Here is a 19,086-nt window from a genome sequence, read left to right as displayed (position 1 = left end):
TATATATCAGCACAGTAAAACTGTTCCGATATATATCGGAACACTTTTTCTCTATTGAGGTCCTATCAAGGGAGTGTAATTTTTTCCTTTCAAAGAAAAGATGATTTTAGCTCCAATTTACAGTTCACTGTGAAAGAATTGTCACAAACACCTACATTTATAAAGTAAACGAATAAATAAACTAGAATATTTCAAAAACTTGATAGTTATTGCCAAATTCAGAAATACATGAAATATATGAAATTCTGAGATTTCTCAAATGTTTCTTTTTCTTTGATTTTTTTTACAAACAAAACAACAAGTTTTACAATATGTCTGGCCAATGAAATGCAAAGATTTAAAACCAATGCAGAAATTTGTTGGGTACTTTTATCTGGGGAACACATTTTCTAAAACAGAAGTTTTAGTGTTTCAGTCAGCGAGGCGCAGAAAGGGAATCAAAATAGTAAAAATAATAATAAACAAATTTAAATGAAAATAATATATAAATTTTAATGATAAACTATGCGATATTATTCACTTCACATATCTGTCTCGGCCTACCGGCCTCGACGATATGTGCAGAGAAAAATACCCTCGATGTACCCCTAGCTCTGATATATCCTGGTAACACACTCTCACACATACTATAACTATTACATAACACGGTGCTATTTTAGAGGTTTAAAATTGTTTAATAAAATGTTTCCGTATTTATATAAAAAAAATTACCATGCAGCCAGGGAGCCAGGCTAATGTAGATGGTTCGAAGCACACTTTTAATGGTTCAATTTGTGATGTTCACTAAAAATCAGCCAAGTTACTATGAACCATCTTAACCAGACATTAGCTTTTACAAAAGTGTTATATTGTGTAAACGATAAAAGATTCAGTTTGACTGGCTTATTAAGTGTTCTAAAAAACCACACTATAAATATTTCAGATTTGCAAAACTGTCTGTGTTTGAACAGCCGCAGTGGTTAGTATTTCTAAATGAAACAGGTCATTTCGATCTTCGTGAGAAAGTTATGAATGAGATCCAATCCATTGATGTTTCCCTAAGTGTTGTAGCAATAGCCGGTTCATACAGAACTGGTAAATCGTATCTGATGAACCGATTAGCTGGATCATCGAAAGGTAAATAACATTTTGTTCTAATTCTCAGTCTAGTTTGTTCTAAAAGGCTGTTTTTGCTAAGATATAATTAGGTGATTTGTTTAAAGTTTTGTGTAACCTCTTTTAGAGGAAAAGGTGGAAAACAGTTTTCACAAAACAAGTATTATTATCATTATTAATACATATCATTGAACAATTATTCTTTTATTAAAGACTGGTCGGTTCCTGGGTTTTTAGAATAATATAACAATTTTATTTATCAGAAAAAATCATTGAAGTTCTACTGTTTAACCTTTCTGCAGTTTTATCACAATGTCTCAGTTTTGTATTCATTTCTCCATAAAAAGGTTTTTCATTGGGACACAGTGTCAAATCGCACACGAAAGGAATATGGGTATGGTGTGTTATACATCCCAATGAAAGCAATCACGTGTTGGTTCTCTTAGATACAGAAGGACTAGCAAATCCTAGAAAGGTTATGCATATCGTTTTGATTTTTACACTGAAACAGAAATATAGAATATATTGGGATACTGTTTTCGTAAATTATAGACTTTTGCAAAAATATATGAACGAAATTTTTGCTTTAAGCTTGGGTAGTAAACAGTAGTCTCTGCATCGGGAGAGGAATGTCATGGGTTCTGTTCCGGTAGCGTCATACCAAAGACGTGAATGATATGACAAGTTGCTTCTCTTCATGATGCTCAACCTTGTACGATCTGTTGATGTATTTATAATAAGCTATGGATCCTCTTTTTGGGGTTACAGTTCATTTCCTCTATCAATATATTATTATTATTATATATTATAATTTATCGAATTTCGAAATCAGGTTGGTGTCCAATATGGCGGCAATCCATCTTTACGGCGGCTGATGTCTTTGCATTAACAATCATAAATGAATTGTCAAATGACGAACTATTTACATATAATATAAAATTGATAGATGTATTGTACAAATATTATATTTAATTTTTGATTAAGTTGTAAAAAGATTGGCATCATATTTTTTAATTAATTGGTTTATATACTTTATATAATTTGTAAAGCTCATGCAACAATATGCATGTGAAAAGAAGTTATCTTACAATTTCCTAAACGCTAGATCGTTCCCTTTTTAAAAACCATATTTGCTTTGTGCAGATATCAATGCTTACGGCCATGTGCTAAACGTATTTCAGTTTAGATAAAATACTTCTTTTGCTTTTATTCAAATAGTTGCTGATTTTTTTTATTTTCAGAATAAATTACATTAGACAGTAATATATTTTATTTTCGGAAATTGATATATCGAAATGCTTTACAAGCATTATCGCATAGGAACGATGTATAAATAAAAGTTCTTATATTATTTCCTAGAATTATCTACAATTACATTTGAATAAACATGAAAGATAAAGTTCGTCTTTCAAGAACAAAATTGCAACCAATTTCACCTTTCGAAATTTTCTCCTTCAAGGATGTGTTTCTACTTTCAGTCTGTTTTGTTTCCTTGTTTGTTAATGCGTATTGTTTCTAAGATTTTACATACATTTTGCAGAGCTTTTCAAACATTATAGTTTTTAACACAAAACATCTGTGTCATTGAAAAAAGTAAATTGATCAACATAATTGTTTAAAATGGCATATGCCTCTCATTTGTATCAAATTAGCTAATATATTAAATGGAACAGGCAACATTAAAAAGCTTGAGGCTTAAAGAATGTAACGCTTTCCATTATTCCGGCCGATATTACAAATTGATTTTTGTTCAAAAACAAAGTAAAGGTCCCACAGTTTCGAGTCCCACAGGGGCTATTTCTTCTTCGGTTTCTGTACAAGAATAAGCACTGAGAACCATACCCAAAGAGAGTCTTTCATATTGAATTATTTTCTTTCTTTCTCAACTGGGTGGTGGAATACCGGTTTAGAATATAGAAGTATAGAAGTCCTAAATGAAAAGTTGGAAATATGACAAGTCAGTTACTTGTTGTTTGAATTTAACTTATATATCAACTTGTTTACTACTGATCTAATAAACAAAATAAATACCGTTGGATATTATCATTGCATGGCACGAGCATTACTATATTATAAATAACCATTTCCCTTTAAAACAAAATAAAAACTAAGACAACATGTGAATGGCCAAGCGTGTGAATTTTAAAATGATCATACAAATAAAAATATCAATGCCCATGTAAACTTACAGACAACAAAGCCGTTAGTCGAAAGAGAATACAATTGGCCTCTTCGTCTTATGCCTGTGCAATAGATACTGCGCTGGGTGCACGACCATGTAAGCAAGGGAAATACACAATATTAAAGTTAATACGATCTCTCTCATAATACAAGGGGCGTTCAATATGTAATGTGACTCCGTATGACGTATGTAGTTCCGTAACCGCATGTTATTTTAGATACGGTTTTCGGCACATTATAGAGCAATTTATTGGAAACACAATGAAATTATAAAAATTGGTAGATTCAAAGTGAAAATATAATCATTTGAGTGAGGTTTACTCGGGTATACTGGACAATTTTATGTCCAAAATATTGAGATTTTAATATGCAATTCCTTGATTCTACTATGCAACAACTAGAACTATATTTCAATTTTCAGTTTAAACAGATAAAACAAATCATGATCTTCACAAAAACCTTTGAAAACTAAAATAAAAAAGTTTATTACAGTATTAAATTGAGTGTGTATATTTTTACTCAAAAAATGATGTTGAGTACAATAAGCCTCTACAATTTTGTCAGGCGCGATAATCATCATTTAAAAAATTCTTGTGTCTTAAGTTGATACTAGTATCTCAAACCTCGATTGCGAAACTGGTTCTTACAACGTTGGTTAATCGCTGTCAACACCCATTCCAGATGGAATCAACCTCGAGTTTAGATTTTTTAGTCGTGTTGTAAAATTAAAAATGCAATAATTAGTTTAAAACAAACTCAGACTCATCACAAATTGCTGTACCACGTAGAAAAATGATAGAATTTTGCGATTTTACAAGTAATTCTATTTTTCTGAGACTCCGGATGCCCAGGACAAACCCAAATTATAATTATGATCCAGTATACCTGAGTACACCCCACTCAAATGATTATAATTTTACTTTGAACCTGCCGATTTTTATAATTTATATAGCATTGTGTTCCCAATAAATTGTTCTATAATGTGCCGAAAACCGCATCTAAAAGTAACCAGCAGAGTAACATTACATATTGAACGCCCCTCGTACAGTTGTATAAATGATATTGTGATCAATCGATGTTGATAAAATGTAAAATGTCCTACTGACGTTTTTATTCAATAGTAGCTCCTAGGATGTTGGAGCGGCTTAAAACACTATATATTAGAATTAAAAGGTATGGGTTGATTTCCCAAAGGCTCAAAGCACAGCAAAACATTGTCAGAACAATCAGTAGGTTGGTCACAGATCTGTTGCGGAAATTTTAACGGATGAGTTGCTTCAAAAAATCCAACATCAGTTACGTTCTAGTTATATCACGAGATGCAAAAATGAGAATGGGATAGAGGGAGAGGTGGGGTTGTTGTGGAAAGGGGAAAATAAGGATTACTATTCAAATAAGAGAGTCATCCAGATAGTGTAATATATTGTTTAGAAATCACTTTCGTACAGCTGTTACAATCATTTAAACTGCATCCTGTTTGAAATATGGTTAACATTTCGAGACGATACTCGAAAGTTCGCAAAGTATCGCGTTCTATCTTAAGCCATTTGTGAACATAATTCTCTCTTACCTTTCCAATTTGATTTGAGATCCATATAACTGGCCGGTCCCACAATGGAGGCCGATTTTCATAACTTTGACCGATTCCGCAACGATTGCCTATTTCTACACATATTTCTATAACGGTGGCTGATGTGTAATAGAAAGCTAAGTGTGCTATAACTAACCTTTTACTGACAACATTAGACCAACCAACGTCTCCCAAGTTTAAAACGAAATCAACATCGAAGATACGGTACACTATGGAAATATCAGAATTATGTTATGGTTTTATTTCACTCCTGATGTGATGAGGGTTAAGGTATACGGAAAAGTTCCGTTCGATTATCCTTTTCCGCTTTTGTAAAACATTTCTAGTTCTCTAATTTTATTCTACTGATGCAACCCTCTCTTCTTAATTCAGTCCTCTGTTTTCTAAACATTGTTTTAGCGTTTATACATTTTTCACGTACTGCATAGCAATAACATGTTTACAAGTATTTAAAAATATTCATAGTATTTTCAAAAACATGCAAATCAAAGAGATCATTATGTACTCGTATAACTGTAAACAACAGATGTAGAATCAATCTCCAATGACTGGTACTAAAACAAAAAGTTCAAATCTAATAGATAAAACATTCAGTAAAGTTGTAAACAACAACAATATGCAGACCATGTAGACAAAGTAGTTAACATTTCTGAACCATTCATGAAAGTTCCCTGGAAAACAATAACAAAATAATCAAGGTTAGCCTAATCAATATATGTTGAGAACTTCGCAATATCTGACCAGTTAGAATAGTAAACAATTAAGATGTTTATGGAAATCCTAAACGTGTATCGAGAAACTTTTAGCCGACTCTACTATTGATAAACTAACGTTCATTATACGTTATGTATTTTATGTAAAAGGGTGGATGAAATGGGCAATCACTTTTTCTTTGCGCATGCATGGCGACAAATAGTAGTCTAAACGTTACGTCAATGTGACTGTTATAAATATATTAAGTACAGCGAAGATGTTACACGTCCCGTCGAATAATCACGGAGTGCATAGCCACCAAATTAGTAATTCTACTTGTTTTATGATTGATAAGGACAATGCATGAAGCAAGTGTAACCGTTTTCTATTATATCTTTTAGTTTACAAAACATTTTATGAAATAGAAAAGCTCTTTCTCAGTGCTCCAGACGTGAAGACGTCAATGTTGCCATTTTAAAAGAAAGTACTACTGGTTTAAGTCGCTGACTTAAATCACTTGCCTCTTGCCGATGTGGGTACGAGCCTAACTGGAGACGTTAAATTTTTTTTATGAGAAAGTCATGCAGCTGCCTAATGAAAGGCCGGTGGTTCTACACATGTGCCCGTTCATGATGCAATAATTTACTGAGGGGCATTTGTGGTCTTCCTCCACCAGTCAAGCTTGAAAGTCACCATATAACTTACAATTGTGTCGGTGTGACGTTAAACCAGACCAATCAACCAAACAAACAAAACATATAATTTTGACATAAAACGATAGGAATATCAACTGCAAAAGCTACTGTTATATAAATGTTTGAAATGGCATAATATGATATAAATATTTGAAACGTAAACGTGACCAATTAAATGTTTGTTAATAGTAGATTATTATTATTTGATACAAGATAAGTTAATTGCAATTTATCTGTATTTATCATGACATTTTTGTTTTTATTACAGCCTGACAAGGAGTATGACCAAAAGATATTTACCCTTACTGTTCTAATGAGCAGCGTGTTGATTTATAATTTGAAAGGAGTCTTCGATTCTGATGCTTTAGACAAGTTGTCGTATCCTTTGACATTACAGTAAATTTAAAATGATAAGTGTACTGACACGTTTCATCTAAGGTTATCGTTTTCGCAAGTTTCATAAATGTTGAGATATTTAAGTCAACTTTATTGTCCTAACTTTTGTCATGTTTAAATATTTCAGGCAACGTTATTGTCCTTACATTAAATTAAGTTTAAACTTATGTTTAAACCATCAACTCAACGGAATTGTCATAACTTTTACTGAAGTCATTTTTAAATATTTAAATCGACCTTATTGTCCTAACTTTTAGTTATGTCATGTTTAAATCTACAACTTTTGTCATGTTTCAACACAAGCAAGCATCACTTCGTGGTATGTTGATTTAAAATTTTGATAGACGCAATATAAGGAAAAATATCAATTTGGAGACAATGACATTTAGATATATCTATTATGTCAGTATGTCTATTTAACGGTCAAACTCTTTCATTTTGAACTTATATTGTGTACCCTTAACATGAAATTCAACAGTTTTATAACTAAGCTGTCAGCAAACATTCAGGCTTTTAAAAATGTAACACTCGGTCAACAAGAAACAACAGAAATGATTAGATTTATTTCTCCGACATTAATTCTATGTCTTCGGGATTTTTACCTTGATTTGGACGAAGAAGATAACGAAGAGATGACAGCAGACGAATACTTGGAATCCTGTCTGAATAATGACGACAATCCAACTGAAACTACTGATAGTATTCAGAAATTTTTTCCACATAGAAAATGTTTCAGGATTTCCATGCCGGTTATGCAGACAAAACTTAAAAGACTGGGAAGATTAGAAGACGAAGAGCTTGATCACGTTTTCGTAGAGGAGATGAATGAATTGAAGAAGTATGTTTACACATGCAAGCCCAAAAGTCTACTTTCACAAACAAAATTTGATGGATTAGGTGAGATTTTAAAAATCGGATGGCGTTAATCACTTTTCAGATTTGTGCCTTCCGCCAAGTCATGGTATGATGAAAGATATTTCATTTTAATGTCATTCTTTAAAATTATCCTGATGAATACATCAAAAATCATCTACGTGGAAATATTTTTAGTTTTATAACATTCACCATATTTATAAATGCGCTAATATTTTGCCAACCAAAGTTGACAAATAAAGGTAACGGAAACAATCTCCTCGCTCGGATGACATACTTACGAAATCTTGATTCACAGCTGATAAGCCTCCGGACTGTGATATCTATATATTTTCCCCTGTATTTTGTGCTTTTTTAATTCAAAACCAATGTGAAATCTTGACCGCAGTCCATCTGATAATTATCACTAGTTTACTGTCTCACCTGTATGTAACTCGTTGTGATCATCTGGAAGCAAGCGGATAATTCAGTGATCAGCACAGATGTAATCTGTAAGAAATAACTTTACCTGTATTATTTCTCTATATTATTTGTTACTGTAGGAAAATGTGACGCATAGTACCGTCTTAAGCGGATCAGTTAAAACTTTTTAAAGGCAGAGCGCTGTAATTGTATGTCAACGACATGCTTTGTTTCATTTTATGTTTTTGATTAATTGATTTAGTTTGAATCATACACGTTCTTTTCAACACTACTGAAAAGCAATCGAGGGCTTGAGGAAATGATTGTTGTAGTAGTAGTTAGCTACATTAAACGTTGCAGTACATATCGCTCTATTTACGATTCTTTTGATTAATGATAAGAACACAATTGCCGAACAAAAATTAAATTTCAATAGCTTGGAATAATTTGAGCCGTTAAAATATTCAGTATGCAAAAATATTACTCGTAGTGTAAAGTTTCCAGTATACAACGTTATGGTTGAAATAAATATGCCTCCTTTTGTAAGGAACCATTATGTACTATTTTTTTCTATAATGAGTCAATATGCAGAGTAGAACTCCTTTAACATTTCTGTTAAAATAGTGCGTTATTATAAGGTATTCATTTCTTTTTTTTTTTCAAAAACAACTTCTGTATTATGTATATATTGTAGATATGAATATAATATATCTTCTTAAATGTAAAATAATTCGCAGTTCTGTATCATTTTAAAAGAAACCCTAAATACAGAATAAAATGTCACTGCCCAATAGTTCTTACTGGAGCCAACTCGCAAAGTTTTATACTAGTCTAGTATAAGGAGACAGAAGGGCTGAAATGTCTAAGAATGTTGTAAGTGTATACTGGAAAAGTATCAGATAGATAATTAAATTTGTTTGATATATACAATATCTATGACATGACAGATAGTATATTATCTTTAATTGGAATAAAATGAATTGTGTCTCTTTATTTAAATAACCCTCACCTATCTGGGTTTCGGGATTCGCTTATCTGAAAAAAAATCACGCCAATATGTCGGAGTGACTTAAAAAAATAAATGCATCTTTTCAACTTTCTTGATTTATACCATCTACTAAATGAAAAACCCAATTGTTTGTTGTTGTATTTCCTTGTTCTAAAATGTGTCTGATTACCTGATTTCGGCTTTCATGGCAAGATCCTTTACGATAATAACTTGTATAACAAACTAATCATCTTTTACTTCTTAAAGTAGATCTGTTTCAAGAAAAACCATCTTTCCTATCACTTGTATTGAAAACCCATAACTTTGAAAATATGAAAAATATGTTAACTAATCATATGACAAGTCAGCTACTGGCATGATGAACTAAAGTATCCAGAGGTTTGATTTAATGGCAGTAAACGCTAATAAACGCTTTCAGAGTATTCCGGATGACGCTAGGTGATATTACGGTCAGTTGTCTGTGAACACTTCTATACTAGCATCTCTCATTAATACATTAAATATCAGACAAAACTCCGATCATCCGAAATTTTGTGTCATAGTCTTTATTATCGGTCTCGTTGCTAGTTAAAAATATACATTAAGGAATAAAAAAAGTTATGTTTCATGAAAGATAATTAATTTAGATGATCGAATGATTGCATTAAAATTGTCTTAAAAATGTCAAAACAAAATTTGATGTATCTAAGGAAGACCTTCAATGTCAACATGTGCAATTCAGAATTGACAAATATTATCATTGAAGTGAAACAACAAGCGCACACAGAATTATTTTACTTTGAAGAGTAATGTAAAAAGGTTTCATAAAGTTTGAAATTATATATTGTATAGCAACCAGACAATATTTTCAAATTCTTGTCGAAAAAAGGAACATCATTCAAATAAATCAATGTTGTTATTCTTCAATAAGTGCATCAGTAGATTTTAAGTGAGGTGGACTAAATAATGAATAATCGTACAGAAATTTCAAATTTATGTACATATTTGTGTAAAGATGACATAATGTTGCATTACTATTAATGTTTGATTTTGTTGAGTATAGGAAATAGAGATCAATGTAATTGCACCTTACTAATCCTACCAGGTGTTCTGTATTACAAAAGTGATTCTCATGTGACATTTTGATACAAGCAAAACTGTATTATCTGCACTATAAAATACTTAAAAGTATTTCATTTTATTATCGGCTTGTTAAAAGTTATTTTTTCCCCATAATTAAGTTGACAAAATCATAGGAACCAGGTTTTGACGGGTAAATCAAATACATGTAAATAAATCCTAAATGTTTTTGTTGTACAAAATAGTATCATATTGTGTCTTAAACCGTTTTCATTTTCCACTCATTTGTGTAATTGCAAGGGAAGTAAACTAACAGATATCTGCTTATAAGTACTTGCCCAAGGCAAGAGTTGTCATTCTTTGTGGATCACAACTTTAAATTAAATATTTAAACTTCTGTAATTGATATTAACAAAACTATCATAAATTTCACATTTGTGAAACCATTTTTGGTTATGTCAAGGACTTGGAAATCAATATCTAGACATAATTTAATGTGTTTCTATCATTGAAAATTTTAGGGTCTATCTCTATTGAGTAACAGAAACAAATTTAGCTAACAATTCGCTTTTGTCATTTTTCAGTTTTTGTAGAGGTACTGAAGACCTATGTCAATGCAATTAGACGTGGTTTAAAACTAAACGTAGAGGAAGCTTATTGCAATGCGTCTGTAAAACACAACACTGTAGCAGTCAAGAAGGCAACAAAGTGGTTGCAAAACGAAATAAAGCAAATCAAGCTACCAATTCAAAAGAAGGAAGAATTGCAAAGAAAGTTCTTTGAAATACATAATAAAATGATAAGAATATACAGGCAGGATTCTTGGTTATGCGAACAGAAGTTTGAAGACTTACTTAAAGTAAGATTTGTTTTGTTGATTAATAAGCAAAATATAGTACTGAACACCACACTGGTATTCGTGTAGAAAGGCGACGCTGCTTCATTTTTTGTCTACTAGAATAACTTGATAGTTCGATTTGGTGGCTGTAAAAGGTCTCACCGAACTTGCACGGACTTTTCATATTGTATGATCCCTTTGGAGTATGGGGTACATCTAGCTTTACTATACTAGAATTCCGCTTAAGCCAGGGCTAGGGAGCTTATTTATTGCCTCTCATTCCTCCTGAGAGGACTCAATAGGCATGATCTGCTGTTGTTTTGCGTAGATGGTTTCAATGCTTCCAAAGAATCTTTCTCTAGACTTTATTAACTGTAAGCAATCTTTGTATGTCGTGCGAGGCTGAAAATTGTCTGCTGTGTTGTATTGTCTGGTCCATTTGGGTGAGGGACAGCAATGTACTACAATAGTAATCAGCATTGCCATTTCTTTGCCACTCACGTGCGGACTCAATCAGACCTGGTCTGTTGTTGTTAAGCTTGGTTGCGTTCTTTGATTCCAAAGGATCTTCATATAAATATTATTGATAATGATGAAAAACATGAAAACCTTGTTATATGAACAAATCAAAAATGACGACGCAATATACATTTCACTGATAAAATAAATATCAACAGCTTTATTAGCGATATAGTATCAAAGAAACATACTGGTACAATGTCTCGATAGGATTTCATACATATTGGTGTTTATCTTTTATTACCGGGGTGTGCATAAAACATGGAAATTATCATAACTAAATTAAATGTTGGCACAGGGCGCCCAGTATTAGGCACGGTCTCTGTGTACCATACATACATAATAAATGGGGTAAGTGTATCCCAGAAACTAAAACATTTTGTCAATTTCTAAGTTATAACATAAAGTTTGTTCTGACTAAACATCAGTTTGTAGTTATACAGCCATTGGCAATTTGAGTCATCCTTTCTTTTATGCATGACTACAGATAAATATCCATTAGATTATGCCTTTTTGTTTTAGTCGAAGCGTTTTGTCCTTATAGTAGTGGCTCTAGTGACTCTATTGTCTGTTTAAAAATGCCCTTTCATTTTCTAAGACATAACATTCTTATGTACTAGTCATCTGAATAGAAACCAAGTATTTAATTCAAGAAAAAATTTAGAATTGCACTGTACTCCTGTTATTATTATTTTACGATTTTTTCCTCCGTGTCTTTATGTTTGTCATGGTGTATACGGTTTAGAGTGTTTATTAATCATGTTCGATTTCGTACATACGAGGGTCTTTCAAGATGTAATGCAACTGCCAGTTTTTTTTTAAAGTATATTGAACAAATCTCATTCTGATGCATTACAGTGGTGACTATTTCTTGAAAGTTTCAATAATTCCATTGGTATTTTTCGTGGATATTTTTTGTCGAAACACATACAGTACACTAGGTCCGCGGTCACGATATTCTTACATCTAGAATAACCCAAGTTGCATAATTAGCTATTATAATACAAATATCATGTCAATATTTGTCTGATATCATAATATTAGTTTACAAGAAATCAGGTATCATAACATGCAAAACTGTACAAATAGTAGTGTTTTCGATTTTCTTCTTTGATAAATTGCTATGTAAAAGAAGACGTTCGCTATAAACTTTCTGAAAAATACCTTTACAACTGAAATATAGATCTAGCAAAATCAACATTTTTTATTTTGTACATGAATATTATGCAACGGCGGGCTATAAATGAGGTTATTTGTACAATCGATGAGATATTAACATTCACACTACATATAAAATCGTATTATTAAAAAATTATAAAATCTTAGTTTGTAACAATGTGCTCTTTTTGAATTTGAAAAGAAATAATTTACGAAAATGAAGTCAAAGGACCAGGCAGGATTTGCATGTACAGTCGACATTGTATTAAGAGACCACTCAAGGGACTGCTAAGAAGTGGTCTGTTAATGGAGTGGTCTCTTAATGAATTTCAGTCAGATGAAAAGAAAAGTCGTTTAACTGTTAATGTAACTGTATTTATTATGAACATACATGTATGGTTTAAAAATCTGTTTAAACATCGTGAACACTTTTCCAAATCCACAAACCGTGGAAATTATGGCTAGATTGTCAGTTCGACTGATACAAAGGTTAATTGCATTCACGTGCAAAACGTACTCGCTAATTACACAGATGAAGAAATGCCCGGTAGAATTTTGGTACCCGGTCGCTTAATAGATACTTTGTCCAATATTTTACCTGTCGGGACTACATTAATGTGGTCGCTAGTCGTTTAATAAAAAGGTCGTTTAATGGAATGAATTTATATACTGAAAACTTTCGGAAGGGATTTTGACCGGTCGTTTAATACAAAAAATCGCTTAATAGAGGTGGTCGAAAGTACGATGTCGACTGTATTCCTCCTTTACTAGGCAACACAAAACCGTTGACGAAATTTACAATCTCATTCAACCAGAAAAATACAAGGACAAATACTTGACATACATTTAGCGATGCATTTATGTGAGACTGTCAAGAACCTACAATGCTGGTTGAATTATATATTGTATGATCCTTGTTCACTGCTGTGGGGTGGAGTTTAGAAGGCTGTGTTTTTGGAACATGGCTTTTGTCCTTGTTTTATGATATACGGGCGATAATTTGGGCAATTTTCCATAATGTGGTATAGGTCTCCGTCTGTTCTGAAATGATATATAAAGTTTTCATACGAAAACTTACATTTCAGTTAGGCAGATACATAAACTCAATGCTTTCTTGTTCTCAATGTTATGCACAATAACTAACAAAGTCGTTTAGGTCTGACAGGAAAATAGATTGAAGATTTGTTTTTTAAATTGTGTTGAAACTGGTACGTTGCTTTTAGAAATACATCGACGAGCAGTTACAAACGTATCACAACAACTGTTACATTTTCTTGAACACGTTTTGAAGTTGAGGTTTTATTTCATAGGCTCAACTTAAGACAAGTTGGCAGGAATTACGCTCTGAAAATACAAACAGCATTCAAGCTAGATGCAAGGAAAAACTGAAAACGCTTCATGAAGAAATAATACGGAAAGAAGACGCGTATAGCATTGAGGGTGGTTTCAACATATTAAAAAAAGATTTACGCTTTCTGGAGGGCAACTTTTACAGCCAGATGGAGGATTACGATAAAGATGAGGTACAAGTTAATAATGTTAACAGGTAGCAATACAAGTATCAAAGATATAAAAATAACGAATGACGTTTTGTTGTTTTACAAAATGCATAGTTAGTTAAAACGTAAACTGTGTGGACAAACGACGAAGCTTGTAAAGTCCATACCTTTTTATTGAACAAGCTTTATGTAAGGTTTGGAATTGGAGTTATCCGTTAAGTAATTTGTATTCCCACTGTTATTGAACGTTTCACAAAAAGATGTTATAACCCAGCTGTTTTGAGACACACCGCATGTTTTATTTTCAACATTATTTCAGTTAATAAATGCTGCTCTTCCCTCTTTGAATGTCTTTCACGCAACAGGACGACAATTTTATGATGGGCAGTTTTTGAATCCAAACAGGACTAAGCTTATTTGATATCTGTCTTCTGTCTTTTTGCCTGGCCCTTAAGGGTGTTTCTCTTGATACTCTGTCTTCTGTTTAGGCATTGAATATATGAGAGCTTTGTTGTTAAGGTTCTTTTTTTAAAAATAAATATGCCATGGAATTTTTCTGTTTAACATGAAACGCCTTCTGTTGCTATTGCGTGTGTTAGGGATTCAGCTGGCGGGGATTACTTTACCTTTTTAGTTGTGGCGTTGGGGGAAGTATCAGGTAAGGTGCGCACCCTAAAATGATTTTAGCTCTGCTAGTGGTGTTTTTGCCACTGACCGTTCCAAGGGGAGGCCCCACTGTTTCCCATTTTGTTATTTTTGTCATCTCGTGTTTGCTTTTTCTGTAAGTATTTGTGCGCGTGCGTGCGTGCATGTGTGTGCGCACACGCGTGTGTGTCTGAAAGTCGGCGTCCTGTGGGCTGCACTTTGGGGAGTCTGCGTCCTTTGAACGTGGTTTTACCTGTAGGATAGTAATTCTTGTTTGTTTGTTTTTTACATCATACTATTTACCCACAATCAAAGGATTTCTGTATCCTTATTATATTCAAGCGAATTATTGTCTACGTATCTAGATATTAGTAAATTAATGTTCTAGTAGTCAATGTATTGACCGCTGAACAAGCAACTCGTAGGTTCAAGCTTTCCTTAAACGTAAAACAATCCTGCTACTAGTTAGCAGTTTCTGGTTCAAGGTAGCAGACTCGAGACAGATTCAAATAAGCTTAAAACTTTCATCATTGTCATGTTACGATAACTATTGTTGTGATTATTTATAGCTGGAGAAGGCAATGCGTGTATATAAAAACAGCATGAGGGAGACAAAAATGGAGATATATCGAAAGGAAGAAATCATAAAAGACAAGAAAGAGAAAGGTGGGTGCACAAAAATCGTTATGGTCTGAAATGGGGGTACGTGCATCGTTAAATTTACTGATGTAGGTAAAGTTATGAGACTATAAATATAAATACGATGGAATCAAAAATGTTAACATCTTCTCAAATTTCCTTATAGCACTATCGTTATAAATTTTACAAAGTTTATATTTCTCCTGAATTACCAATTTAAATATTATCTCAATTAACAGTGTATTTTCTTTTTTATTTGTTTAAATTCTAAACTGTTATTAGTAATTGGAACACCGAAATCTGACAACATAAAATAACATATTTCTGAACAAACTGCCATAAATCCGAATTAATCATAGTTCATTGATTCATTAATTTAGCCAAAACTATTTGTCAGCGGACGGTGTTATTTTGATACAGGATGATACAAGAGCACATAGATATGGACAGATATTTATAAAAGTGATGTTTCTCATAAAAAATAAATCCCTTAAATGAGCTTTACCAGTACTTTTCCCACGACCTAAATATTTTACAAAAGGGATTGGCGAGTTAAAATATTTAGATAAAAATGTAATATATATCCAGTATCAATGCTTCAAGTATTGTCATTATTTGCAATTAATTCCCCAAACTATGTGAAATTTAAAACAAAAAAATGTTCAAAGCGTTAGGAATGATAACATTAAAAATTTGCTCGAGACATATTTAAAACTTTTAATTATTTTCCTCCGTTTAAGCTGAGAATCAAACAAACAACTTGTAACGAAATAGGTTTCTAAAACAGTACAGTCACATATTTAATTTGTGTAACATTTGTTGCTTGTAATTCCCCCCTGCGCTCTTGTCAGGTTAGTTACTGTGAACGTCCGCGGTCGTCAGTCATGGTTAACATTTTTACTTATCAAACATTTCCTCTGAAACTATTGGTTAGAATTACACCAAACTTAGCCTTGTCCGTCAAAATTGTTAAATGGTCAATTATGTCGCCAGGGCAAGACCGATATGTCATGAATACCTACTTACGCAATCATTTTCAAATTGCCGCTGTCACTGCTGGTAACACCCATGGTACACATAACAGCCGAATATCTGACCAAACTGTACGCAATCGTCTGCACGAAGGTGGTCTACGTGGACGTCGTCCTTACGATGGTTGTGTTATGACGCGACGTCACCGCGTAAATCATATTAATCGGCCACGTACACACCATCAATGGTTAAGGCAACAATGGAATAGCGTCCTTTCTCCTATAATTAAGATTTTCCATTCATCGAAGTGACGGCAGAGTTCGAGTATAGAGGGATAGAGGTTCCGTCTTAGTCTGGGAAAGCATGCATGGTTATCACACACCTCCCGTTGTGATCGATGGGGATTTGAATGTCCAACGCTACCGTGACGAGATTATTGTGCGGCAGGTCATCCCACAAGCCATACAGCTTGAGATAGCTACTCCATTTCCTTAATACGAATAACATTGCATATATTAATGCCTGGCCTGCCAAAGCCCAGACCTGAATGCTATCGAACCCCTGTGGGATAATTTGGAACAGCGTGTTAGACGTCGCCCTATTCCACCGTCGAACGTGAATTAACTAACACAAGCCTTAATTCAGGAGTGGAACAACATTCCACAGACAGAAATTAACACACTTGTCGGTTCTATGCGCTAACGATGACAGTCAGTCCTCGATGCTTAAGGCGGCAATATCCTGTATTAATGTGTAATTTTGGTGTACGACCCTGCAACATTCAGTCATTTATTTAATCATTTCTGTAATCGTGGAGCAATACAGGTTTTCACACTAATTCTCCCTGAAATACTCTTGCAATACATATAAAAATAATTTAGCCATTATTTTCATATCTACGCATATCTGCTTTTAAACACAGCGGAAGTTACTTATTTTGTTCAGTATTTTATGTATCACTTATGATTGCATTGGTATGTTTATCATTTACTAAGTTTAATCAAATTTAACGTTCAGATATTTTGATCCTTCTATATTATGATAATGTAAATATATGCAGAATAATAATTACCCTGCGATTTAATTTCGACCTTATAATCTGAAGCAGCTACATGTCAGTAAAACAAATACGGTCGCAAAAACATGGAAAGTGTGATATACAGTTGTGTCAAAAAAACAACAACATATAAATCATATCATATCATATCATAACAATAGACATATTGTCTTATATCATACTAGATTTATATAGGTTATGGATCTTCTGTTTAATTTAATATTATGCCTTATCACTGTAAATATTACAATTTATAAATAGTTCCAAAGTGTTGATGTCTGTGTCTGAGGGTTGCATAGAAATTTTCAGCTCGTCGTCCTTCAAGTGCGTACAATGTTAAGTTTATATCAATTTATTTTAGCTCGTGAAAAAAGCTTAAATCGCATTAGAACCACTCTCGAGTCCACTTCCTGGAAAAACCAGTCCTGGTGTCATATGAGATATCATGGCCGTGACCCCAATGGGGTCGAACCCACGACTCCTAGGTTGAGCGACCGACACCTTAATGACTAAAGCACCGCTCACTATATTTGAAACCGTGATTACTACGAATCATTAATAATGTAACTTTTCAGTTTCGTTCTCTTCACTGGCGTTTTTATTGTCTTTTACAGAACATATGGAAGCACAGTTAGAAAAGCGATTTCTCGAAACATATGAAGAATTAGACAGACAAAAAGAGCAATATTTAGAAAATGAGAAACGACAACTTCTGGAAAAAATGATTGCTCAAAATAAAGCTAATACAGATGCTTTACACGATGCATTGGAGGAGATCAACAAGAAGACCTGCATAACTTCATAATAGAATCAAGTAAAGCAGAGAACATAAGAATATGAAATTACTTTTAAAGTTTCACATTTAGTGTTTGCTCATATCTTTAACAAATGCAAAGAAAAATCGGAAAATGATTCTTATAATTGCATTACGTTAAAATGAAATTGTATTATCTGTAATGGTTAAAATCTAGTGAATAATTCCATTGTGTGGTTCATTTTAAGTCATGAAACTAGGTTTTATTAGGGGAAAAACACGTAAATAAACGATCAGCAGCATACACAGTGCGATGAATGCTAAATTTAAGGACTGTCTTGAGATTTAGAGAAGTATATACTTTGCATGAGATACTATGTACATAGCCACCTTAGCTTACAATAAATTTAAGCGGAGTTGTCTCCGTTTTTTCCCTGATATCTTACCAGGATCATTTTTTCATCTAAAACAATATTTTTTCAAAGAATGATATTTGAACTGTTTATATATGACCGGAATTCAAAAACATTTTGTAGAAATGATCTCTAGGTGACCTTCTACTAAAATTGCTTAAGTTATTTTATTTTGATAAAAACCTGCTGCTCGGGGCGGGCTTATTTTCCCTATAAAAGATAAGAGGTAAGGGTAGATTTCTCGGAAGCACAGGGCACCAAAAACACAGCCACAGAGCCAAACATTTGCACAGCAGGCCCACTACAAAAGAAGCTGTAATGGAAAAATATTTCAGACGGGTTGCTTCAAACATCCAGCAAGTACATATTGATTTATGCTAAATATAGATGGAGGAGAAGGACATAGTAAGGGGCAAAATTGGGCCGCGGGGAAAAGGGTGGGGGTGGGGGCGGGAAGTAACCCGAAGGGGAAAGTTGAACAAGGACAAATATACAAAGGGAATGCCACGTTCCTTAATAACAGTCACACTTCAACGTACACCACGATAGCGCAGACACTCGTGTACCAAAGATAAACATACAATCACGACTAACTGAA

At 33.3% G+C, this 19,086-nt stretch overlaps 1 protein-coding gene across 2 annotated transcripts in view; it reads left to right on the top strand.

Moving 5' to 3' along the window:
• The window catches only part of LOC123535263 (guanylate-binding protein 3-like), a 29,706-nt gene extending 10,846 nt beyond the window's left edge, over positions 1 to 18,860 (top strand). Inside the window, exons 4-11 of one of the 2 annotated variants that reach the window (XM_053520125.1) lie at positions 923 to 1,116; positions 1,443 to 1,570; positions 6,524 to 6,633; positions 7,130 to 7,548; positions 10,579 to 10,853; positions 13,820 to 14,032; positions 15,223 to 15,319; positions 17,936 to 18,860. In XM_053520125.1, the coding sequence (XP_053376100.1) occupies positions 923 to 1,116; positions 1,443 to 1,570; positions 6,524 to 6,633; positions 7,130 to 7,548; positions 10,579 to 10,853; positions 13,820 to 14,032; positions 15,223 to 15,319; positions 17,936 to 18,126 (1,627 nt within the window). In that variant the 3' untranslated portion in view covers positions 18,127 to 18,860. The remainder of the gene's footprint in view (positions 1 to 922; positions 1,117 to 1,442; positions 1,571 to 6,523; positions 6,634 to 7,129; positions 7,549 to 10,578; positions 10,854 to 13,819; positions 14,033 to 15,222; positions 15,320 to 17,935) is intronic. The other variant, XM_045317853.2, reaches the window with a different exon arrangement.
• Positions 18,861 to 19,086: the final 226 nt, after the last annotated feature.

Source organism: Mercenaria mercenaria, chromosome 12 (genome assembly GCF_021730395.1).
Source record: "Mercenaria mercenaria strain notata chromosome 12, MADL_Memer_1, whole genome shotgun sequence".
In the NCBI taxonomy this organism is placed as follows: Eukaryota; Metazoa; Mollusca; class Bivalvia; order Venerida; family Veneridae; genus Mercenaria; species Mercenaria mercenaria.
Note: the sequence above shows the minus strand (reverse complement) of the source record. Positions and strands in the feature narration are given on the sequence as shown.